This window comes from Eumetopias jubatus, unplaced genomic scaffold, assembly GCF_037043125.1.
Source record: "Eumetopias jubatus isolate StellerSeaLion01/CBP00866 unplaced genomic scaffold, mEumJub1_p1.0 scaffold_4, whole genome shotgun sequence".
Lineage (NCBI taxonomy): Eukaryota > Metazoa > Chordata > Mammalia > Carnivora > Otariidae > Eumetopias > Eumetopias jubatus.
In genome coordinates, this window is record NW_028274810.1 from 138,956,831 (window position 1) to 138,982,166 (window position 25,336).

Here is a 25,336-nt window from a genome sequence, read left to right on the forward strand (position 1 = left end):
CTAGGAGAGGTCTGCCACTTAACTTAGAGGAGGCCAATGACTGGAGAAGCTATCGTACGCAACACCTCTTCCAGCGAACGCTTTTTAAAATGCCGTAAGATATCAGTATCGTGCCTTTATGACTGATTTTTATGATGAAAAAAAAAAAAACACTAACACAAGAGTGGGTATAGTGATCATTGAGGAAAAAGAAAGTCTAAGTTCTGCCATCTCGAGACCACACGCTGCCTTTCAAAGTACACGGCACAAAAATCAACTGAGGTTCCGGTGTAAATTGAGCATTTTCTTTTCGAAAGTAATTATTCAGTGCCGAAGTGAATCCTAACAGTTGACAAATACCAAATAAAAACACTGACCCAAACCAAAACACCAAACCCGGCACGGCGTTCTTAATTACCTCGAAGACGACAAACACCCACATCATAATTGGTTCAACATTCACCTCCGAACGGGAGGGAAAAAAGAATGGATCAGACCGTCCAAATACTTGGCGGGGTTAAGAAAGTCGAGTCTAGGTGAAGAAAGCAGGAAGAGCAGGGCAGGAAAAGCTACGACGCAAACTGCAGAAAGTCTTCCGTCCCCAGAGCGGAGCCCGTCCTTCCCTCCTCCCCCGCTCCCTGCCTCCCGCCCAGGCACACCTGCCAACGTCCGGCCTCGCGACCCCCGCCCACCCAGTTCACGTCCGGCTCCAGCCCGGGCCGCGCACTCCCACCCCGAGCCCTGACCGCCGCCGCACCCCCCTCCCCCGCCCCAGCCCTCAGCCCGGGTCAGCCGCGCGGGAGGCGAAGGAAGGCGGGGCTCACCGGGTCCCTCCGGGCTGGACGGCGCCGGGGGCCGGTGGGGCGGGGACCCGCACCCGGGGTCCCCCTGGGCGGGCTCCCTCAGGTAATCCTCGAAGCGCACCTGCCGGGCTTCGCCGCCACCCCCGAAGCCCCACAGGCGGTTGGCAGTGCCCCGCAGAAGGCGCCCGCTCTTCCCGGTGAATGTGGTCAGGTAGTCCATGCTGCCGCGGGGCAGGGGCCCAGGAGGCCGACGGTTTCCACGGCGGCGGCAGCCTCTGGGTGCGCGCCCGGCCTCTTGCCCCTGCGACCCGACCCGGGGGCGGTGGCTCCGCGCGCCTCACAGGAGGCGGGGAGGGGGAGGGGGCTTCCCTAGCTTGGCCCGAGGGCGGACCATCAGGAAACGATGCATCGGGGGGAGCAGAAGCTGGCAAAAGTTTTTGAGAAGTTATTCTTGTTGCTTCCAGACGCCAAGTCAGGCAAAACTTAGCTTGTAAAGTAGATGCGTTCTCCCTGGAACAGATGCAGGGACGAAAAGCTGGCGGTTTTTAAGCAAGCCGGACGGGTCCTATCTGCTTCTCCCCCCCCCCACAGTACGGCTCCAATGGAGCAGGCCTGCCCCGCCCCGCCCCGCCCCGCCCCGTCCGGACCCGACCGGACTTTCAAGACGGCTGGGGAAAGCTGGGGAGGCTGAGCTTTGGGGCCCTAGGGCTGAGCCGGGGATAAAAATGGCCCAGGGGACTCTCTGCTGGGGTTACGTAGAGTTTGGGGGCCTAGGAGGGCAGTGTTAAAAGGTGGGTGTGCGTGTGTGTGTGTGTGTGTGTCGGGGAGGGGCACAATTTACTTCAAACTTTTGCAGCTTGTAATTTCGGGGGGCTGTGTGGGGGTAGGGAGGAAGGAGGGAAGGCTATTTTAAAGCAAAACTTGGTAGTTAAAACCAACTTAAATAAAATGCTTCTTACGAAGCATTATGAGACCATATTCGAAGAATAAAGTATTAATGGTCACATTTTAAGTTCGTTGTGGCATTATGAACTGTTAAGAGTGACAATTCCATGAATTTGGTCCTATAAAGCAAGGTAATTAAGGGCTTTAGTGTGCAACCTTATTCTTTAGGCGGAGAAGAATCCCTGACTTTTTGACATACACTTACGGAGATCTGGTTATTCTCTTCCTTTCACATCTGTTTATATCACTTAGTTTTCCGCACGCATTAAATAAACCCTCTTTCTTGGAATTACCAGTTCATTATGTGAAGAAAAGGTTTGAATTACTTAAGAGTTGAAGATTTAGTCATACCAAATAATGGAGTCCAGAAAATCCTTCAGAAACTTAAGCTTTTTGCCAAACCATAAAGATTACCCCACTTCCCTTTTTCTAACTGATCTTTTTCCCACCATCATCTTTCAGCTTAAATTCGTACTAGAAAAACTTCACCACTTTAACAATACCATCACCTCTATACCTGGTTAAAAATACAGAATGTTTGGGCTCTACCCCCAGAGTGTAACTCAGTGTTTGTGAAAAAGGATCCAGGAATCTACATATCCAGCAATCATCCATGTGTTCAGATATTCTGGACCTCCTACCGGACCCATCTGGTAGAATGGTAGGTGGTTCCTGGTTTTCCTGAGATTTCTTTTTGATAAGGAAGCATTACCACCCTTAGCACCACTTCTAAAATCTCACAGAGGCTCAGTAAGCTTAAACATCAAATTGGAATGACTTAAGTCTAGTCCTGATTAAATTGAAGTTTTTTTCTAAAATGTTTTACATCTTGAAATTTATCATTTAGTTTGTGATAATCATATCCAAAATAGTGTCTGAGTTTTTTATGCTTGATTAAATCTGCACTTTACATCCAACCTTAGCAGGAACCTGTACACTATCAGTTCAAATACAGGTTTACAGGCAGTTAGCCCATCAGTTGTTTTCTCCTTGTTTCATAGAAAGCTAGAGCTGCTGGAGAAAAATGTATAACCTTGATGATTAAGTGCTTTACAAATTTTGATTTAAATTTTTTTATAAAATTTTCCATCTTTACCATTTTTTTAAAGATTTTATTTATTTATTTGAGAGAAAGAGAATGAGAGAGAGCACGAGAGGGAAGAGGGTCAGAGGGAGAAACAGACTCCCCGCCGAGCAGGGAGCCTGTTGTGGGACTCGATCCCGGGACTCCAGGATCATGACCTGAGCTGAAGGCAGTCGCCCAACCAACTGAGCCACCCAGGCGCCCTACAAATTTTGATTTAAACTCAAGTAAGCCCTTAATGTCTCCAAAATCCTTCTATTCATATAATCAATCAGCTTTTTTTTTTATTCTTCACATTTGTTGTCTGAACCATCACTATTCTCCTGAAGTTACTAAATTCATCACTCCAATATGTGACTTTGCCTTCTGCATTAAAAGTCAGGCCATCAAATATGAACACTCACTTTTCTTCCCTTTTTCTCTTCAATCTACAAAAACTCATCTCCTTTACCCTGCCTCAGAAGTAACTTCTGTCCATGCCATTCCCTCTCCAAATTAACTTTTTTAAAAAATTTATTTATTAGAGAGAGAGCATGTGGGCTCACAAACGGAGTGGGGGGGAATCTGAGGGGGACAGGGTGGGGGGACAGGGAGGGGCAGAGGAACAAGCAGATTCCCTGCTCCCACTGAGCTGGGGCTCTATCCCAGAACCCTGAGATCATGACCCTGACCCTAGCCGAAGGCAGATACTTAACCAACTGAGCCACCCAGGCACCCCTCCAAATTAACTCTTGATCTTAGTCTGGTTTATATTGTCTTTGACTTGTCAATGTTACTAACTTCTCTCTTGTATTATTTTCTCTGTCTTTACTCTGGATCCCTCCCCTTTTCCTACCTATATCATTCACATAAATCCTTTCCATCCTTAAAAAAAAAAAAAAAGTTCCCTTATACCATGCCTCCCTCCTCCAGCAAACTTTGCCTCATTTTAAAATATGTTTATGGGGGCCCCTGGGTGGCTAAGTCGGTTGAGCCTCTGCCTTCGGCTAGGGTCCTGGGATCAAGCCCTGCATTGGGCTCCCTGCTCAGTGGGGAGCCTGCTTCTCCCTCTCCCCACACCCCTGCTTGTGCCCTCTCTCCCTATCTCGCTCTCTCCCTCTCAAAGAAAGAAATAAAAGCCTTAAAAAAAATACATTTATTCACATATGATTTACAAACCATATAATGCACCTGTTAAAGGTATACAATTCAATGGATATTGTATATTTACAGTTATTAAACTGTCACCAAAAATCTAATTTTTCAGCATTTCTATCACCCCCAAAAGAAACCTCTTACCTCTTTGCAGTCACTCCCCATGCCCACCCCCAGGAGTTGGTGACCACAGTCTACCATGTGTCTTTATGGATTTGCCTTTTATAGATATTTCATACATATGGAATTATATAATATCTGGTGTTTGGTATCTGACTTCTTTCACTTAGCATAATGTTTCTGAGGCTTATTCATGGTATAGCATTTATTAGTATTTTATTCCTTTCTATTGAAAATAATATGACACTGTATGAATATATCACATTTTATTTATCCATCATTATCCATGCTGGGCATTTGGATTGTTCGCATTTTTGGCTATTATGAAGAATGTTGCTATGAACATCTGTGTATAAATTTTTAATGGACACATGTTTTCATTTTCCTATATGTATAATAGTGTAATTTTAAGGTATATAATGTGATGATTTGATACAATGCAAAATGATTACCACAATAAGGTTAGTTAACACCTCCATCAATGCACACATTACTTTTTTTGTGTGGTGAGAACATTTAAGATTTACTCTCTTAGTAATATTCAAGCAAATAATGGTGACTGTTTACTACAGTCACCATGCTATACACTGGAGCCTCAGAACTTATCTTAAAATCAGAGTTTATACCATCTCACCATTAATTCCAACCACCATCCCCTGGCAACCACTATTCTAATTTCTGTTTCTATGAGTTCACCTTTTTTAGATTCCACATGTGAGTGAGATCATACAGTATTTGCCTTTCTTTGACTTTTGTTTCACTTAGCATAGTGCCCTCAATGTTCATCCATGTTGTTGCAAATGACAGGATTTCCTTCTTTTTTGATGGCTGAGTAGTACTCCCGTGTGTGTGTGTGTGTGTGTGTGTGTGTGTGTATCACATCTTTATCCATTCACCCAATGATGGATATTCAGGTTGTTTCCATGTCTTGGCTATTGTGCATAATGTTGCAGTGAACATGGAAGTGTAAATATCTCTTCAAGATAGTGATTTCATTTCCTTCAGATATATACCCAGAAGTGAAACTGCTAGATCATATGGTAGTTCTAGATTTATTTATTTATTTATTTATTTATTTATTTATTTATTTATTTATTTTAAAGATTTTATTTGTTTGAGAGAGAGAGAATGAGAGACAGAGAGCACAAGAGGGAAGAGGGTCAGAGGGAGAAGCAGGCTCCCCGCTGAGCAGGGAGCCCGATATGGGACTCGATCCCGGGACTCCAGGATCATCACCTGAGCCGAAGGCAGTCGCTTAACCAACTGAGCCACCCAGGCGCCCTAGATTTATTTTCTTGAGGACCCTCCATACTGTTTTCCACAGTGGCTATACTAATTTATATCCCTACCAATAGTGCAGGGGCTCCCTTTTGTCCATATCCTTACCAACACTTGCTCTCTCTTCTTGTTTTGTTGGATAGTCATTTTAATGGGTGTGAGCTGATTTCTCATTGTGCTTTTGATTTGCATTTTTCTGATGATTAGTGATATTGAACATTTTTTCATGTACCTGTTGGCCATTTGTATGTCTTCTTTAGAAGAATGTCTGTTGAGGTCTTCCACCCATTTTTTCATTGGATTGTTTTTTTGCTATAGAATTTCCAGTTCCTTATATATTTTGGATATTAACCCCTTATCAGATAAATGGTTTGCAAAGGTTTTCTCCCATTCTTTAGGTTGGGTTTTCATTTTATTGATGGTTACCTTAGCTGTACAGAAGCTTTTTAGTTTGATGTAGTCCTACTGGTTTATTTTTGCTTTCGTTGCTTGCCCTTTTGGTATCATATCCAAAAATCATTGCTAAGACCAATGTCAAGAAGCTTTTGTCCATGTGTTTTCTTCTGGGAGTTTTACAGTTTCAGGTTTCACATTTGCATCTTTAATCCATTTCATGTTAATTTTTGTGTATGACGTAAGTTAGAAATCCAATTTCATTATTTTGTATGTGAATATCCAGTTTCCCCAACACCATTTATTTTTTATTTATTTTTTTTTTTAAAGATTTTATTTATTTGACAGAGAGACACAGGGAGAGAGGGAACACAAGCAGGGGGAGTGAGAGAGGGAGAAGCAGGCTTCCCACCGAGCAGGGAGCCCGATGCGGGGCTCGATTCCAGGACTCTGGGATCATGACCCGAGCCGAAGGCAGACGCTTAACGACTGAGCCACCCAGGTGCCCCTCCCCAACACCATTTATTAAAGAGACTGTCCTTAACCCAGTGAGTATTCTTGGCTCCCTTGTCAAATATTAGTTGACAGTATATGGATGGTTTACTTCTGGGCTCTTGGTTCTGTTCCTTTGGTCTATGTGTCTTTTTATGGCAGCACTATACTGTTCTGATTACTACAGCTTTGTAATATAATTTATTTTTTTAATTTTTATTTATTTAATTGACAGAGAGAGAGAGAGAGAGAGAGACAGCAAGAGAGGGAACACAAGAAGGGGGAGTGGGGGAGGGGGAAGCAGGCTTCCCGCCAAGCAGAGAGCCCGATGCGGGGCTCAATCCCAGGACCCTAGGTGACCTGGGCCAAAGGCAGTCACTTAACCAACTGAGCCACCCAGGCGCCCTATTTGGACTGGCTATTTGGAGTCTTTTACAATTCCATATTAATTTTAGGATTGTTTTATTTCTGTAAAAAATGCCACTGGACTTTTGATAGGGATTGCACTAAACATGTAGAACACTTTAGGTAGTAAGGACATTTTAACAATAGTGTTCTAACACATGAACACAGAATACCTTTCCATTTATTTGTTTAATTTCTTTCCTCAACATCTTACAGTTTTCAGAGTAGAGATCTTTCACCTCCTTGGTTAAATTTATTGGGAAGTATTTTGCTGTTTTTGATGCTATTATAAATGGTTTGCTTTATTTCTTTTTTGGATAGTTCATGGTTAGTCTATATGAATGCAACTGATTTTCTATGTTGATTTGTATCCTGCAACTTTATGAAATTCATTTATTAGTTCTAACAGTATTTTCATGGAGTCTTTAGGATTTTCTATATATAAGATCATGTTCTGCAAATAGAGACAATTGTTATTTCTTCCTTTCATATTTGGTTGCCTTTTATTTCTTTGTCTTGCCTAAATGGTCTGGCTAGAACTTCTAGTACTATGTCGAATATGAGTGGTGAGAGTGGGCACCCTTGTTTCTTCCTGATCTTAGAGGAAAAACTTTCAAACTTTCACCATTGAGTATAACGTTAATGGGCTTGTCATATATATGGCCTTTATTATGTTGAGGTACATTCCTTCCATACCCAATTTATTGAGAGCTTTTGCCATGGTGGGATACTGTATTTTGTCAATTGTTTTTCTGCATCTATTGAGATGATTGTATGATTTTTATTTTTCATTCTATTAATGTGGCATATATATAACATTTATTGATTTGCATATATTGAACCATTCTTGTCTCCAAATCCCACTTGATCATGGTATATGATCTTTCTAATATGCTGTAGAATTTGGTTTGCTAGTATTTTGTTAAAAATGTTTGCATCTATATTCATCAGAGATATTGTGCTGTAGTTTTCTTGTGGACTCCTTATCTGGCTTTGGTATTAGCGTAATGCTGGCTTCCTAAAATGAGTTTGGGAGTGTTCCCTCCTCTTCCATTTTTTGGAAAAGTTTAAGAAGAACTGGTGCTAATTCTTCTTTAAGTGTTTGGCAGAATTCTCCACTGAAACCATCTGGTCCTGGGCTTTTCTTTTTTGAGATGTTTTTGATTACTGATTCAGTCTCCTTACCCACGTTTGGTCTGTTCAGATTTTCTGTTTCTTAATCATTCAATTTGAGTAGGTTGTATATTTCTAAGAATTTAGCCATTTCTCCCTGGTAACCCAATTCTAGGCATTCTGGTCTCTCATGAACCTTTATATTTGTGTTTTATCAACTGTAATGTCTCCTCTTTCAGTTCTAAGTTTATTTATAGCTGTTCACTCTTTTTTAGTCCAGCTAAAGGTTTGTCACTTTTGTTTGTCTTTTTAAAAAAAACAGCATTGAGTTTCATTGATCTTTTGTACTGTTTTTCTGGTCTCTATTTCGTTTTTCTGCTCTGATCTTTTGTTAGTTCCTTCTTTCTAACTTTTGAATGAAATTTGTTCAAAGTTCTTTTTCTAGTTCCTTGAGGTGTAAAGTTAGGTTGTTTGAGATCTTTCTTTTTCTTAAAATTTTCCACAAAATTCCCTTTTAGTACTGATTTTGCTGTTTCTAATAGTTTGGGTATGTTGTGTTTTCATTTTCATTTGTTTCATGATACTTTTTGATTTCCCCTTTGGCTCACTGGTTGTTCAAAAGTGTGTTGTTCCATTTACAAATATTTATGAATTATGAATTTTTCCAGTTTTCTTACTGTTAATGATTTCTAGTTTCATACCATTGTGGTTGGGCTCTATCAATGCAAGAAAAAAACAAAGCATGGCATTAAAAAGAGAACCTGACTACAAGTTCATCCATCTCTCTTAAAGAAAGTGCTCAGCAGCAATGACAAGTTCTTATCAATATTCCACTTATTTCAAGCCATGGTACATGAACAACTGATAAGTACTGAGCATAATATTTGAAAGGAAGAGAACCTACTCCTCTTCCCAAAGTGTATAGAGATTCCCTGACTCCCCACTTCCCCATTGCAAATAGCATTTGGGAGAGATGCTAACAATGCTAGGTGACTCAGCCAAAATTCAGGCAGCATATAGCAAGAGAAACCCAAACTTGGATGGTCAATCTTTAAATGATCAGCACTAACTGGATAGGTTTAATTATCAAAAGAATCATGCACTGGTTATTTTCTCCCATTGCAGATCTACTCTTAAATCTCAATTTTCTCAGAAAGCAGCAGAGACAGCAATATAACCATATTCTGTATTGTCCTAACAGGCATGAAGGAAAGTTTGACCACGTCTGGCCACCTCTCAGGAGAGAAGCAGGCCACACCCACCTACCCCACTCCCCTGCCTCTATCCAGGGAGTCCTCTGGGTGCGAGCCAGCTCTATACAACCAACAGTCAGCAGCAGGGGCCTACAAAACATTTATTGAATGAGTTGACAAGGCCTCTGAGCCTATCTTACTGGTTTTCTGAGAGTCAAGGAAGGAGATTCCTAAAATATAAAGAGAAATTGTGTAACAATGCTGTTAGGCTCTCAGATTGAGCTGGTCCTGCTAACACATTGCATGATATATAAGCACATGTATTTATGTTTGCTCATTAAACCCTATATGTTGTGGGACATGAAATCCCAGCTTCTAGTTTCTCCCCTCTTGAATCCAACACTTGCAGCCAGGGTAATCTTAAATCCACAGATCTAATTGTTGCTTTTCCTCCACTTTAAAAACATTCCTTATTCACAGCAGCAGCTTCCTGTTGATAATGAGAATGGGCTGTGAAAGATTTTTCAAAATGCAAATTTCCCAACTCTGTCCCAAAGGTCCTGATTCCCGGGCTATAAGGTGGAGCTCAGAAGCCTACATTTTCCAATTATGAGCCATGTTGGAGATTTGCTCCTTTGTAGCTTTTCCGGGTGCTTCTGCATATTTAGCTCATGGGAATCACACACTACTTTCTGAAATAAGGCCATACATAAGACTAGTTTTGGCATATAATGAGCAGAAGTGATATATGTGTTTTACACTCACATGTGTAAATAATGGCCTCTGTTTAAAATCCTGACAATGTTTTCCACTCCAGATGCCTCTGCCCCTGCTTCAACAACACCTGCTCCAGACTGTACAGCTACTAGATGGGGACACCATCTGCAACAACCTGGATGCCTGAGAAACCTTGTGGATCAGAACTCCCTCCCCCCCCTCCACCCTTAGCCTGTGTTTGTAAATGTGGTTTTATTGGAACATAGCCACACCGGTTCATTTATGTATTGTCTGTGGCTGCTTTGTGGGCTGTAGCAGCAGAGGTGACTAGTTGTGACAGAAACCTTAGGGCCCAAAAGCCTAAAATATTTATTCCCTCGCTATGTTCAGAAAAATTCTGTTGACCTAGGTTCTAGATTGCCGAGATCCTTTTGAAACTTCTCTTGATTCTTTGATCCACAGTTATCATTCATTATCTCTTTCACTGAGTCAGCCACAGATCTGTCTCCATTCAAGCTGTTCACAGAAATGTTTAATGAGACACAGGGAAGGCGAGGCCCAAGGCACACGACAAGAGACCACCTTCATGGTTGACAGTGATTACCATTCCCTGGACTCAGTTATCTGAAGAAGTATGAACCCACTAAATGATACTATCAGTCAGTTCTCATTTATCAAAAATGTTGTGCATTTCTTCTAATAGCAGAAGAAGATGAGGTATAGATCCCCTCTTTTTTCCCCTCCCAAGTGGTTTCAAACCTATGTTGTTTCTATATCCTTCAACTCTATTTCAACCCCATGTTTTGAAATTTGAATTATTTTTCTAGCTACATTTTTCTGGCAGATCTCCTATTATCTGTGTAGAGATTGGTTAGCTGTCATCAAACCCGATTATTGTTCTTCCTGGGCACACTACATTTCCCAGCTTTCTTTTTGACCGGGGGTGGCTAAGTGACAAAGTTCTAGCCAATGGGAGGCTTGAAAAAGTCATGTGTGCTACTTCCAGGTCTGGCCCATAAGAGCATCCCATTGGTAACCCTCCGTGGTCTTTTCCTTTTCATAGCCTGGAAGCAGATGAGCATGGAGACCTGAATTTATTAAAGATGGCAAAGCCACAGCTAGAAAGAACCTGGGTCCCTGAATCCATCCTTAGAGGGGAGCCACACACACCACTCAAGAACATTTTGGACTTAAATGTGAAATAAATTTCTATGGTATTTAAACCATTATATATGTATTTTGCTGTTTGTTATAAAAGAGAATGTTATTGTTAAAAAATACACTTATCATTACTACCAAAATATCACAGGAAAATATCCTAATAACTCAGTTTTCTGGACCAAGAGGTTACAATTCATGTAAAGTGGATGTGGGTGGTCTTTCACTGTATTCTCACCTACCTTAGCCTAAACATGTCCATTTCACTGTTTTTGTTTTGTATTCTGGTAGTTCATTCTTCTTAATTGAGAAAAATAAAGCAAAATAGGCATTACGCTTGTTCTGCCTTTCTGTTAGTGCACATCTTCCTCAAAAAGAGAGACTCACATTTCCTTCTTGTTCTCTTTTAGTCTAGGACTTCCCTTTTCAACAGAATGGCCCTAGTTGCTTTACTGTTTCTAAACCTCACTTTTCTAAAACCTCACTCTGTTTTGGCCTTTCTGACACTATTTTTACAGTTTTATGCCATCCTTTCACTTGTCCTTGGTAATATGTCCTTCGTGCTTTCATCTCATCTAAGAGCTAAACTCAGAGAACATCTTGTTAAGTCATGCTGCTTCCTCCCCATTTTGCTTTCCCATTAAGATTATTCATGACTTTGTTTTTTTTTTTTTTTTGGAATGCCACCATCTCTCATGAAGGCCTTAGTTCTAGTCTTTGAAATTAGATTAAAATGTCTTATTTGTTTATTATCTGTCCCTCCCTACTACCATTGAACAAGGACAGGGACTCCCTTTACTGCTTAGAACATGGCCTGGCACATAGTAGGCACACAGATATATTTCTTGAATGACTAAAATCATGTCCGTCTTTTCTCTAAATCTGATCCTAACCCAATTTTCTACAACCCAAGAATCAGATATAATTAAGTTTAGCTTATTTCCTTCTAATACTTTTCTCTCAAAGAGTGGTTCTCAGCCTTGGCTCCACATTTTAGGACTCCTGTGGAGCTTTTGAAAATCCCAATGCTCAGGCCACACTCTAGATCAATGAAATCCAAATTTCTCACAGGTAGGTTACAGACATCAGGGAAGGACACTCCCCAGGTGAATTCAATGTGCAGTCAAGATTGAGAATCACTTGCAGGGTTCCTGTTGTTTCCGTAATACAGTCTTTACTGTTGGTGAAAATTAAGTCCAGACATCAGTAAATACTATGATGACACCATCTTGTGAGGGATTGTCAGTAATGAACATACATCAATTGTTTACTATGCCAGGGACTGTACTAAGAGTTTTTTCATACATTATTTTCTTTATACCTCATGTCCACTCTGTAAGGGAAGTTAATGAACCCCCTCTTTGCAAACAAGGTTATGGGGTCTGAGAGGTTAAGGAAAGCAGCACTGTCATTCGAGTCAGTCAAGAGTCTCTTGGGTGTTTGCTTTTAACTTAGTGATACTATAGCACAGGGGTTTTCAGTCATGGGCAATTTTGCCTCCCCAAACGGTTTCTAGATTAAAATATAGGACTCTCAGTTAAATTTGAATTTCAGAAAAATGATGTATAAGTTTTTTAGTACAAGTCTGTACCAAATGTTGCACAGGACATACTTACATGAAAAAGTTACTTGCTGTTTATCAGAAATTCAAATTTACCTGGGCATCCTCTATTTTCACTTGTTAAAGCTGCCAACTCTACCTGCAGGGAATATTTAGCAATGTCTGGAGATATTTGTGGTTATCAAACTGAGGGTGTGCTACTGGCATCTAGTAGGTTGAGGCCAAGGATGCTCTTTAAGATCTTACAATGCTCAAGACAGCTGCCACAACAGAGAACCATCTGGCTTCAAATGTCACTAGTGCCCAGGCTGAGAAGCCCAGATCTAGTGGAGGTTGGGAAAGATTAAGTAACCCCATAACAGCATCATGCCTCTGGCAACTTTTATAGTCTGTCTTCTGAAAGTCTTCCTCTCTTTCTCTACCTTTCTTTCTTTCTTTCTTTCTTCCTTTCTCTCTCTCTTTCTTTCTTTCATATTTATTTATTTTAGACGGAGAGAGCGTGCATGAACGCATGTGGGGAGGGGCAGAGGGAGAGGCTCTTCAAGCAGACCCCCCACTGAGTGGGGAGCCCCATATGACCCATGAGATCATGACCTGAGCTGAAACCAAGAGTCAGATGCTTAACCGACTGAGCCACCCAGGTGCTCCAGAAAGCCTTATTACATCCTGTGTCTAGTTACAATAATGTGTAATATTCTTTTGCATTTGCACTTTAGTAAGTTGTGCCTGGAGATATCGCGCATCTACTACTCCTGGTGCCTCTTCATCTCAGTACAGGGAAGATATGGGACTGAAAGAAAGGTGTGATAAAAGCCCACATAGCAGACGGAGAAGATAGCTGTGTGCCAAATGGTTTATTGCTAATGGGATGATGCTTCTTTAGCTGGCAGATTTGTATGTTGTGAATGCCATTAGCACGATGGCAAGCTTTTGATAACTTCTAAAGTTGCACTACCTTGCAGATGTTTTCTCAAAACTTGAGTCAAAGAATATTGAAATGAATTTTATAAAGGATTTATAAATGATTTCATAAAACAAGCATATTAGTGGCTCAGTCGGTTAAGCGGCTGCCTTCAGCTCAGGTCATGATCCCGGGGTTCTGGGATCGAGCCCTGCAGCGGGCTCCCTGGTCAACAGGGAGCCTGCTTCTCCCTCTCCCTCTGCCTGCTGCTCCCCCCTGCTTGAGCTCTCTCTCTCTCTCTCTGTCGAATAAATAAATAAAATCTTTAAAAAAAAATGCATATTAGCTTGTGATGAATAAATCTAGATAAATGTACTTTATAAGATACATGTTTTCTTGTTTGATTTTGGAACCTGTTGAAAAGCATGTTGGGCATTCTTTCAAGTATTATGATCAAACACAGGATGTATTTGGTACAAAGAGTTTTAAGTACTTCTTCAGGAATTTGAGCTTTAACTTTAAATCATGTGCCAGAATTTTAATTTCAAAAGATTTAATTTGTTTTTCTCAGATGTAGCTTTATTATACTCACTTTAGGGTATTTCTAAAAACTGATTTGCAAGGTAACAGATGTCAGTTTCATGCCACCAAAGGTTAGAGCTTATGTTACTTAGCAAAAATCACTCAAGCTTTGAAAAATATATGCTCATTTCTACTATTCTTAAATAGAGGACTATTGTGCTTGAAAATCATCACACTCACTACTTATCTCTCCCAAAAAGAAGAGACCATGAGTTCTAAATTATATAGAAAAGAGCCATATTCAGGGGTCTATATAACCTTAAGGTCCCAATAAGAATCATCTATGTGAGCAAGGGGATAAAGATAATTACTACAAAAATTTAATATACAGCTAATTGAAATATATATACACACACACTTGCATTGCATGCATCATATAGTTGATCCTTAATAAATATGAATTCTTTGCACTCATCCATAATTTGATATTGAGTGTTTGTAAAATACATTTGTGTAAATATGCATGTCTGGCCTGGGGATGTTAATAGTGTAAAGAGAGAAAGAAAAGAAACAAGGAGGAACATTGCCTCTGCAAACATAATGCTTTTTCTTCGATTTACCAAAGATAAACCAAAGCAGGACACTCAAAAGATCTTAGAATTACTGGCAGTGGCAGATTGCAGGGAGGTTGTAAGATTCTGTGTATTTTCTCCCAAAGGGCTCTGTGACTAAATTATACTTATCTTACCACACTAATTATTTGTTTATATTTCTGTTTTATTTGTTTCTCCATCTCTGAAACTATTAGTACACCTGACTGTCTACATTTATATGACCTTACTACTCTACTGTCATCTGGTGTATTCCAGAAACATCCCGAATGACACATCAAGTTTAACAGAAAAAGCCAACAAGTTCACACATCAGAACTCTTTGAACCTCTTGCCTCAAATCCTCATCTTATTCTATCAATACTAAACCATAATATCATAAATTATCATATATATCATGATCATTACTCAATCCTAACCATTGAAAGACATGCCTTAAACTTGAAAATCTCAAATATAGCAACTATTTCTGCCCGCCTTCCCCTGACGAACCATCTTCTAAGCCCTACTAAGGCTCTGTTGAGGTGGTATTCTCCTTTTCTCAGTACTAACTCAGCTTTGTCTTACTAAAAGGTGGTTTTAGTGATATTTTGGGGAGCCAGGCTTTTGACACTTCCATTAGATTGTGAATTCCTAATGGGCTGGGTTTATGTCTCATTAATCTTATCCATAGTTTTTTACACAGTTCCTCTGAGCAGGTAGTTCTCAAAGAGTCTTTAAACCAGTAGCATCAGCATCATCTGGGATCTTTTTTTTTTTTAAGATTTTATTTTATTTATTTGAGAAAGAGAGAGAAGGGAGAAGTGCAGAGGGAAAGGGAGGGAGAGGGACAAGCAGCCTCCCCACTGAGTGCAGAACCTGAGGTGGGGCTCCATCCCAGGACCTTGAGATCCTGACCTGAGCAGAAATCCAGTCAGAAGCTTAAGTATTGACTGAGCCACCCAGGCTTTTAAGAAATGCAAATTCTCAGGCTCAACCTTAGCTCTTGCTGGATGAAAGGATGGGTGGAACCCAGAAATCTGTGTTTTAATCAGCTCTCCAGGTAATTCTGATGTTCTGTCAAGTTTGAGAACTACTGTAGATTACAGGAGATGGTCAATACACAAGAAAAGGGACTTGAAAGATTGGTAGAATTTGGGAATAAAGGCTGAATAATGTAGGGTTTCAAGGTGCTGGACTGCATAACAGAAAACACTGAAAGAGGCTGAAGCTAAAATGTGAGTGTCTACCTAATGAATTGGGACTTCTTTCTGTTGATAGTAGGGAGTCACTGATGGTATGGTGCCTTTAGGGATAGAGTACTGTAAGGGAAACAAAACAAAACAATACAAAAAAACACTGTGCTTTAGTGGAAAACCATGCAGTATATAGAGTAAACTCTGCTGGATTATCTGATTTGACTCTATGGAAGCTACTTTATAACTCTATAAATTGTAAAAACTGATAGCAATCCAAAATAATTCCTGTCTATAAACAAAGGCATTCTTGTCTAAGTGAATTCTGTCCAATAGACTGAACTGGCTTTTTTCACCATCAGTAGAAGAATGTGCCTCCATCTGCACATTTATTTCAATAATCCTTATCTATTAATATATCTGTTTGGATTCTCCTTTGAACTGGTTGTAACATCTTACTGGTTCTTTCATTAATGTGTTAAATACAATATTTAATGTGTTATTTTTGTCTGTCTTTATTTTATACCTTTTTTGGGAGAAAATTATCCTTAAACAGTGTTCTCTTACTGTCTTATTTCTATGATAGAATCCTTTGGGATATACACGTGTGTACACACATACATTAAAGCTCTTTCTTTTGCTATAGCAATATTCTTTTAAAATATGAAAGGAAATAACATTTTTTGCTATATTTATTAATTCTTTGGACTATGAAACGTTGCACCATGTTTCCTCTTAAATCCATCTACAGTCATAAAGGCATTTTAGATATTTTGAAATATTCTTGTATTTTAGCATGAACAATTTTAAGAGCAGCAACATGGTTGGGAGAAACAACAAATTATTCTAATTACAATTCTCTAGCCAAGGATTATAATACTGTGCTGTAGCAGAGCAAACAAGCCAAGGGATAAAAGAGTGTGTAGAACATGTTTATGGAATGGCAGATGATCACGATTTAACTACCAGGTTTTGTTTGTACTGACTGAGGGCTAATAAGCAATAAGACAATTTTATGCAGAGACTGCTGCTGTGGAGGGAAGAGAGGGAGAGACTAGGTAACTGGGCATCTACTAGGAAGAAGAGGGAGAGAAAACAACTTGAATATCTACAAAATTGAAAATCACACACATCTAACAATGCAGCTTCCTATCAATAGGGAGCCTCTCAATTAGAGAAGTATAATGACCAGCACCTGAGTGTCAGTAATTCTCTGATTCAGAGTCAGAACCAAAATTCCTTCCCCTGTCCCATTATTCATTTATTCCTCCTAATACATATTTGTCTAAAGGAAAATCTTAGATGCTGTAGATTATTCCATAAAATCTAAACCAACAAATATAGTACCATATAGGAAGAACTACTTGTGGTTAAGATGGGAAGGTTTCTGAAAGTAAATTCTTGCTCATCTGCTGACTCACTCTATAAGCACAAGGCACCTACTAAACCAGTCAGGCATCGATGGTTCATCTATAAACAGTATAATGTCTACATTTGGGGACGCCGGCTGAGTTTACTATATAGTCCTTGAAAACCATTCTCAGGTTTCTATAGGAAGAAGCCAGAAAACATGAAATGTATTACCACAAATACTGCCACTTAATAAGCTGCAAAAGTGCTTGGGTTTTCTTTTTAATAGCTTGGGCAATTCTCTTTTGCTCCCTTTTCCAGAAACAAAAAAAAAATGATATGCTGTGCAGTTGGTAAGTACATAAAGGGTTTATATGATGTTGAAAGGAATGCTTTTCTATATGACAAATACATACCAGCTTAAAGGGTTTCCTATTGATCACATAACATCAAAAGGCCTCAGTCTGCACGTAAGCATAGACTCTCAACGGAATGAGATCAGGACAGGACTCTATTTAATGCTTGGTTTGGATGAGTAGGTAGCTTAACATTTTATCAGTCAACCATTAAAGTGAACTGCCAGAGAAGAGTGCCATGACGAGAGCAAATACGGGGCTAGAACAGAAGCATCATCAAATGCTTTTTCTTTTTTAAACACAACTAAGGCATTAAATCTAAGATCGATGGCCCTAAGTACAAACTGTAACATCTACCATAGGATCATTTTTGAGAAAAGGAGCTTGACGGATCTGGCTTTTGCCAGGACTACCTGAAAATGCCCCTAGACCAATGAATTTGTCCTATTTTTAAAATACTTTGGAGAGGGGGCTCTTGGGGGGCTCAGTCGTTAAGCGCCTGCCTTCGGCTCAGGTCATGATACCAGGGTCCTGGGATCGAGCCCTGCATCGGGCTCCCTGCTCAGCGGGAAGCCTGCTTCTCCCTCTCCCACTCCCCCTGCTCGTGTTCCTGTTCTCACCATCTCTCTGTGTCAAATAAATAAAATCTTTAAAAAAAAAAAAGAAAAAAAAACTTTGTGGAGAGGAGAAAGCTTCTCTGGCATCCCATTAAATGATTAACCCTTCTTACTATAAGAAATTTTATTGTAGTTATTTCCAAAATTTCTAGAGCATAAGTCTACTTCTTTTGGTATTTTTTAAAAAATTATGAAAAATTTGCGGCATCTGGGTGGCTCAGTTGGTTGAGCGTCTGACCCTTGGTTTCGGCTGGGGTCATGATGTTGGGGTCGTGGGATCAGACTCTGCATGCTTGAGATTCTCTCTCTCCCTTTCCCTCCGCCCCTTCCCCCCACTCACATGCACTCTCTCTCAGATAAATAAAATCTTTAAAAAATTATGAAAAATTCTAACATCCAAAAGTAGACAGAAGAAAGGCAACCTACTGAATAAGAGATGTGCAAATGATATATCCAATAAGGAGTTAATATCCAAAATATATAAAGAACCTATACAACTCAACACCAAAAAAAACCAATGTGATTTAAAAAATGGGCAGAAGACATGAATAGACATTTTTCCAAAGAAAACATACAGATGGCAATAGACACATGAAAAGATGTTCAACATCACTCATCATCATCTCCCTGAACTATAATGAGATATCACTTCACACCTGTCAGAATGGCTAAAAGCAAAAACACAAAAAAATAACAAGTGTTGGTGAGGAGGTAGAGAAAAAGGAACCCTCATGCACTGCTGGTGGAAATGTAAATTGGTGCAGCCATTGTGGAAAACAGTATGGAGGTTCTTAAAAGAAATTAAAAATAGAATTGCCATATGATCTAGTAATTCCACTACTGGTTCTCCACCCAAAGAAAATGAAAACACTAATTCAAAAAGATATATGTACCTCTATATTTATTGTAGCATTACTTACAATAGCCCAGATATGGAAGTAACCCAAGTGTCCATCCATAGTTGAATGGATAAAGAAGATGTGGTGTATATATGTATACACACACACAGTAGTGTATATATACCACTTTATATATATATATATAAAACACTATATGTATATTTATATTTATATATACATATAAGTAAAATGGTATATTTCTCAGCCATAAAACATAATTAGATCTTGCCATTTGCAACAACATGGATGGACCTAGAGGGTATAATGCTAAGTGAAATAAGTCAGAGAAAGACAAATACCATATGATTTCACTCATCTGTGGAATTTAAGAAACAAAACAAATGGACAGACAGAAAAAAAGACAAAAAAAACCAAACTCTTAAGTAGAGAGCAAACTGGTGGTTGCCAGAGGAGAGGTGGGTGGGGGCATGTGTGAAACAGGTGAAGGGGATTAAGAGTACACTTACTGTGATGGGCACTGAGAAATGTACAGAATTGCTGAATCATTATATTGTACACCTGAAACTAACACTCTATGTTAATTATATTTCAATAAAAAACACAATAATAAAAAGTACAAGAGAAAGAACATCAGGTATGATGGTAGGTCTTCACACATTTGAAGTTAACAGACAATGTTAGAATGTCAGAATTTTTTAACAATTAAAAGATGTTCCTTATACAAATCTACATGGAAAAACTTTGAGATATATCTTTTGCGTGAAGATTTGAGGGTATATTTTGCCTCTTATACTGTCTAGTTTTCAATACAGGCTGAAGTTGGATTTATTTACTACTAATGAAAATAAAATCCAAAACGACAAAAAAAAAAAAAGTAGACAGAAGAGTAGCATGACAGGTTCAACAATTTTAAAGATTTTGCCACATTTGTATCACTTCTTGCTATCTTCTTTGCCAAAACATTTTAAAACAAATTCCAGATACATTATTTCACCCCTACATGCATCAGTCTATATGTCTAAATTTAAAACATCAAATATTGGACGTCCATCATTAACTATTATGTGCCATTATCACATGAAATAGCATGCATTCCTTTGTAGAATCCAAGACCTAATCCATACCCAACCTCCCCAATAGGTAAAAATGTCTTTTCCCTATTGGCTTGTTGAATCATAATCTACACAAGGTCTACATACTACAACCGGTTAAGTCTCTAGTCATCTAGACCAGTGCTTCTTAAACTCTATGAGCAAATGAATCACTTAGGGATCTTAAGACTCACTAGGGTCTGGGGCAAGACCTGAAAGATTGCATGTCTAATAATCTCCCAGGTGGTAGCAATGTTGCTGCAATCAAAGTGGGCCACACTTGGAGCAGCAAGATCTTAGCAAAGGCCCCATCCTTTTTTGTTTGTTTTTTCCATGCCATTTGGCTTGTTGCAGAAACAAGTCAGTGATCCTGGGCTATGTCCCATGGTCTGGATTTCCATGTTTGTTTCCATGTGATATTATTTAACTTGTTCCTCTTCCATTACCCTTACTTTCCTTAAATAATGTTAGCTCTAAAAACTTGAATAATCAATTTCACCTTTTCTATGATTCAAATAACTACTCAATCTGTTTGAGTATCATATGCTTTATGGTGATTCTTTTGTTAAATAGCTGGCTCTAGAGTCAGATTTCCATGAGTCAATTTCTGCTTTCATCACTTACTAGTTGTATGACCTTGGATAAGTTAATTCCCCAAGCCTCAGTTTTCTCATCTGTAAAATGGGTATAATATTTATAGTAATGTGAAAAAAGGCATATGCCAAGTGTTCAATAAATGGAAGCTATTATTGTTATTGTCTTTGTCATTTTTTTATTTCAAGTTACAATATTTTAGTTTCTGGGACTTTTCTTCTAAGTCCTAAAACTAACTTTTCAGCTCTTTGTTCATTTTAGGCTCTCCTATAAATCAGCTCTAGCTTTTATTTTTTTGTACAGTACAGATCACAAACTAGGCAGGACCCTAAGAGGGAGCATATGATGAGTTTTCAGAAAATTTCCTTTTCATGTTTTAATTTCTCTCTTTTTTAAAAAGATTTTATTTATTTATTTGAGAGAGAGAGCATGAGTCGGGGGAGAGGGGCTGAGGGAGAGGGAGAAGCAGGCTCCCCCGCTGAGCAGGGAACCTGACATGAGTCTGCATCCTGCAACCTGAGCAGAAGGGCAGACGGACAGACACTTACCTGACTGAGCCACCCAGGCGTCGTCCCTTCGTGTTTTAATTTCTCTTTCAGATTACCATGGGTTATATAGCCTACAAATAAGACTGATTTTTAACCTTATACCAGCTCACCCAAGTAAGTCTTTCAAAGGGTGTTAGTTCTTGGTAGTTCATCATAGAAATTTAGGTAACAAAATTGTGCAAAATGAAATAGTTCCAAACCAAACATCTTAAGTGTATATTACAGAACTAAGGGAGCTTGTTCGTTCATGTAAATCCCACATAAATTATATAGACTTTCTGTGTATTATCAGTAATAAAGAAGTGTTTTAATATCAAGACAGGTTTAGTCAGAGAGTAAATCTTCAAGAGATTACTGAAATTGAGCTCATGGGACAAGCGTATATTTCCTTCTTTCTTTAATAGTTTTTGGAGGTTTGGAGAGAATCCCCACATTAAACTTCATATTTTGGGTACAATCCCAAACAACACAGTACCTTTTGAATTTTTTTTACGACTGACCATAGGAACACAGCACATGAATTATATGGCCATGAAGTCTGCAATTGTAAGTTAAAGCCATGACTTTCTTTATAATAAATTCCATCAGCACAGAGTAACTAAGAGTCATCTTTTTTACAGCAAGCAAGTGCTGGCCCTGATGATCAGGGCCAAAAAAGAAATTAGGCAATGAGCCCAACATTGTTTTACACTTAGCTCTTTTTTCTTCTCCTTTTGAGCTTGATTTTCTCAGATGTCTTTCCTATGAGACTACGAATATATTTGTTGCAGAGATGTATTCTCTTAGTTTAACATGAAGAGTAAAGTAAAAAGGTAGAATTGGCAGAGTACTAGGGCCAAAGCAAAATAGCTGAAGGGAACATTTGAAAGTTCCTTTAAAGAGTCATATGCGAAGGCAGCCACATGGTAAGAGAAGAGTAGTGGTATTACCATAATTTTACTAGTATGCGGTTGTTTTGGAGTAATAGTATTTACCTGTGATGCAAGAAACCTAGTGATTTAACTAGAAATCAGATGGGAGGCTACATAATTATGTCTAACTTAACAAAAGAGAGCAAAAATTTAAATTACATACACCAAAAAGAGTGCTGTCTAAAAAGGCCCTTTTGGGGTGCCTGGGTGGCTCAGTCAATTAAGTGAGTGACTCTTGATTTCAGCTCAGGTGGTGATCTCAGGGTTGTGAGACTGAGCCCCATGTTAGGCCCTGCGCTGGGCATGGAGCCTGCTTCCGATTTTCTCCCTTTTGCTCTGCCCCTTCCCCCCTCCTCCTGCTCACACGTGCATACAAGCACACTCTCTCCCTCTAAAAAACAAAGTGCCCTTTTTTTTTCTGTAGCTATTATACATGGTTTTTTTTCTGTAGCTATTATATATACAACCTAAAACAAAATCAAGATCGATACAGAATAAGCTTTACCCAACAAGGACAATCCATCTGTTACTGGATAATAGAGCATTTCACTTGACAAGTTGTTTTATTTCCAGATATTTAAATGCATTTTACCTGAAATATCGCTTAAAAGGCAAACATAAAAAGGAATTTAGTGGGATAAGACTACCCAGAAATGAAATAGCATTTTATAACCATATTCAGATTTTAGGCCATATCTGTTTTCCCCCACTCACCCAGAAAAAGGTAAAAGACACAGAAAATGTGTTATGTAATCAATCACTGTAATAATGGATGGCATTGCAAAGCTAGCTATGTCCTGATGTGATACCACCTGAAGGTAATATCTGTTTCCACATTAAACATAAAGAACACTACTTTTTCTCCCCAAACCTTTTATTAAAATCTGAAGGGTAGGTCTAAATGGATCATGTCCTATCTTTCTTCATTCTTAGCATTTGCAAGATCTAAATCTCCTAAGAAATTTTCTGTCTTCCTAAAATGTATTTAGCTTTAGGGAACATATCAATAACATCTTTTCCATGAATATAGATATTTTCTTTCTTCTTGTCTAGGCTATGAACTGAATATTCCCAGTCTCTCTCATTTTATTTCAGTTTTCCAAACGGCAAGTACTTAAAATATTTTTTGCACTGTATCTTGATGAGGGGTATTGAAGTACATACGGTACTATACATAATACATAGCAGACGTAGCAATTTCCCCAGAACAGAGGATGAAAGCTGTACTGAAGGGATTTTTTTTTTTTTCAGTTGGCTATTAAATCACTGTATCAGTAATATGTTCCCAAGAAAATTTATGTTGAAAATCACTGAAAATTTATATATTCTTATTAGGATCAAATTGTTATTAGTAGACTCATTATGATCTCCTATGGCACAACCTAGGTCACTAGTGACACACAGTAGTCATTCAATAAATATTTGTTGAGTGAATTAAATGAATAAACACTAACATGATGCAAGGAAAGCATATTATATGTTCACTAAATGCTCCCAATCTAAACTCACATCCATAAAATATTCTACCTTTTATAATTCATTTTATAGCTACTTAAAAATTAAAGCCACAAATATATTTTGATAGATTTTTGTGTGTGTGCCAAAAAAAAAGACTAATAGGTAAATACAAAATGAGGTGCATAAACAGTCCAAGGTTGAATATTTCTGAAGACATTCAATTTGCCTTCTTCATTTCGTGTTCCACCCATACACAGAAAAGCAACGGTTGTTTACCATCCTTACAAAATGCCAGCAAGTATCACTGCATAAAACTACAGGCTGTAATTGTGTGCGTGCAGACTCTAGTCTCACGAATTTCAAACAATTCCAGTCTTCCAGTTCTCCTTTCTGCCCCTCATCTCTTCCCGCTTGCACACTGATCTTGCCTATCTTTCACTATTGAACCAGTATTTGAAATATTTAGTCAGTATTTTCTCCTTTTCCAGTGATCTCCACGCCTGATAACCACTTCCCTTGATCCAGAAGCAACTTCTGTGCTCCGTTGACTCCATGGTGTATTTTTCTAGGCTTCACAAATGAGGTCAGGTCCCACTTCATACAGCAAAAGGCCAGAAGAAAATTCTCCAAATAATCTTATTTTGAAGAGAATGCTACAGATTATTTTCAGCAATTCCCATTTAACTGTCCTAAGCATTTACTGAATATTGGTGCAGCCGTGATCCATACAGAAGCAAGACGCCTATCAGTCTCTACCCCTATTCACTGTGCTTCACAGTCATATGGTAGCTACTGAGATAAAGAAAATGGCTCAGTAGGTTAAAAACAAAAGAATACCTCTACGTAGTGGTCTCAAATCGTTAAACGAATTAAATGCCTTACTCATTTATGTCTACCTTCACTCTTAAGAGACAGATTGTTTAGTAGTGTTACTTTGGAGTTCTGTTGCTCCTGATGTGTTTAATTGATAAACTATTTGGCTGTTTCTGGATCTGGATTTATGAGAAAGTTATTATATGGATGGCTCCAGGATACTAGATAGCTGATCTCTGACTTTTAACTTAAATTCTAATTTTGGTTATATAGTAATACTCTTGAAACAAAAATTTTAACACATTAATCTACTGGAAAATACTTTTCAACATAGAACACAGCCTGGCTGTGTTTAAAAATTAAAAAAATGATGAGAGTTACATCATTTGGTTTACTTTCAAGATCCTCTGACACCACACTTGGGTTGCACTATGGTCAAATGGCAAGAGTTCGTACAGCTCATGAACCACGAGAATAATTTGCAGTGGTATATTTTAAAGTTAAGTTCTTATTATCTATTTGTATATCTTTACAATGCCCAACAGGGACTTTTAGTTAATTTGTGCTTATTTTACTCTCACTAATGACTAGAGAAACAGAAAGTATGTATTATCTTTCTTCTTCTTCTAATACAAACAACCCCTTCCTTTCTATTACCTTCTTAATAAAGCTACCTTTTATTTATCTAACTTTCAGATTTTCAATTTGCTAAAACCCTCATTTATTTTCCCTTCATCAATGCTGGGAAGTCGGGGACAGGCAGCTAAGATAGAGCTCATATTCATGATATCCATCTTATACACCAGAAAATGATATAGGCAGAGCAAATAAATAACTTTTCTGAAGTTATATAGTTACTTAGTGATTATAGGAAGAGCTGCTAACTATCTAATATCCATTCTTCCCTTCTTCCTTCCTCATTCTATTTGAAATAACAATATATTTAGGAAAAAAAAAAAAAAGCTCTTTTTTCACTTTCTTTTTCCAGATATCCCTGTGACACAGTTCTAGACCCAGAGACATGAGCTGAAGTCTCCTAGAGGCTTCTGGGAAAGTTTCTGCTTCACTGATACAAGGTACCACTCCTTCCTACCTTTCTCCTGTCAGAAGATGGATGTGATGGCCAGAGCTATAGCTTCTTCGAACCAAGAGGA

At 38.8% G+C, this 25,336-nt stretch overlaps 1 protein-coding gene and 1 long non-coding RNA gene across 7 annotated transcripts in view; one reads left to right on the forward strand and one right to left on the reverse strand.

The window, feature by feature from the left end:
* Positions 1 to 25,336, reverse strand: part of OXR1 (oxidation resistance 1) — a 365,575-nt gene that overhangs the window by 82,850 nt on the left and 257,389 nt on the right. For 2 of the 6 annotated variants that reach the window (XM_028109416.2, XM_028109400.2), the window contains exon 1: positions 804 to 1,094. The exons of 2 other annotated variants lie outside the window; for them this stretch is intronic. In XM_028109416.2, coding sequence (XP_027965217.1) covers positions 804 to 1,002 — 199 coding nt within the window. In that variant the 5' untranslated portion in view covers positions 1,003 to 1,094. Of the gene's footprint in view, positions 1 to 397; positions 492 to 803; positions 1,117 to 25,336 lie in introns of those variants that run through there. 2 more of the 6 variants (XM_028109432.2, XM_028109424.2) reach the window with 2 other exon arrangements.
* Positions 1,455 to 10,432, forward strand: LOC114214060 (uncharacterized). Its single transcript, XR_003610333.2, has 2 exons — positions 1,455 to 1,573; positions 9,757 to 10,432. It is a non-coding gene; the product is annotated as an uncharacterized LOC114214060 (long non-coding RNA).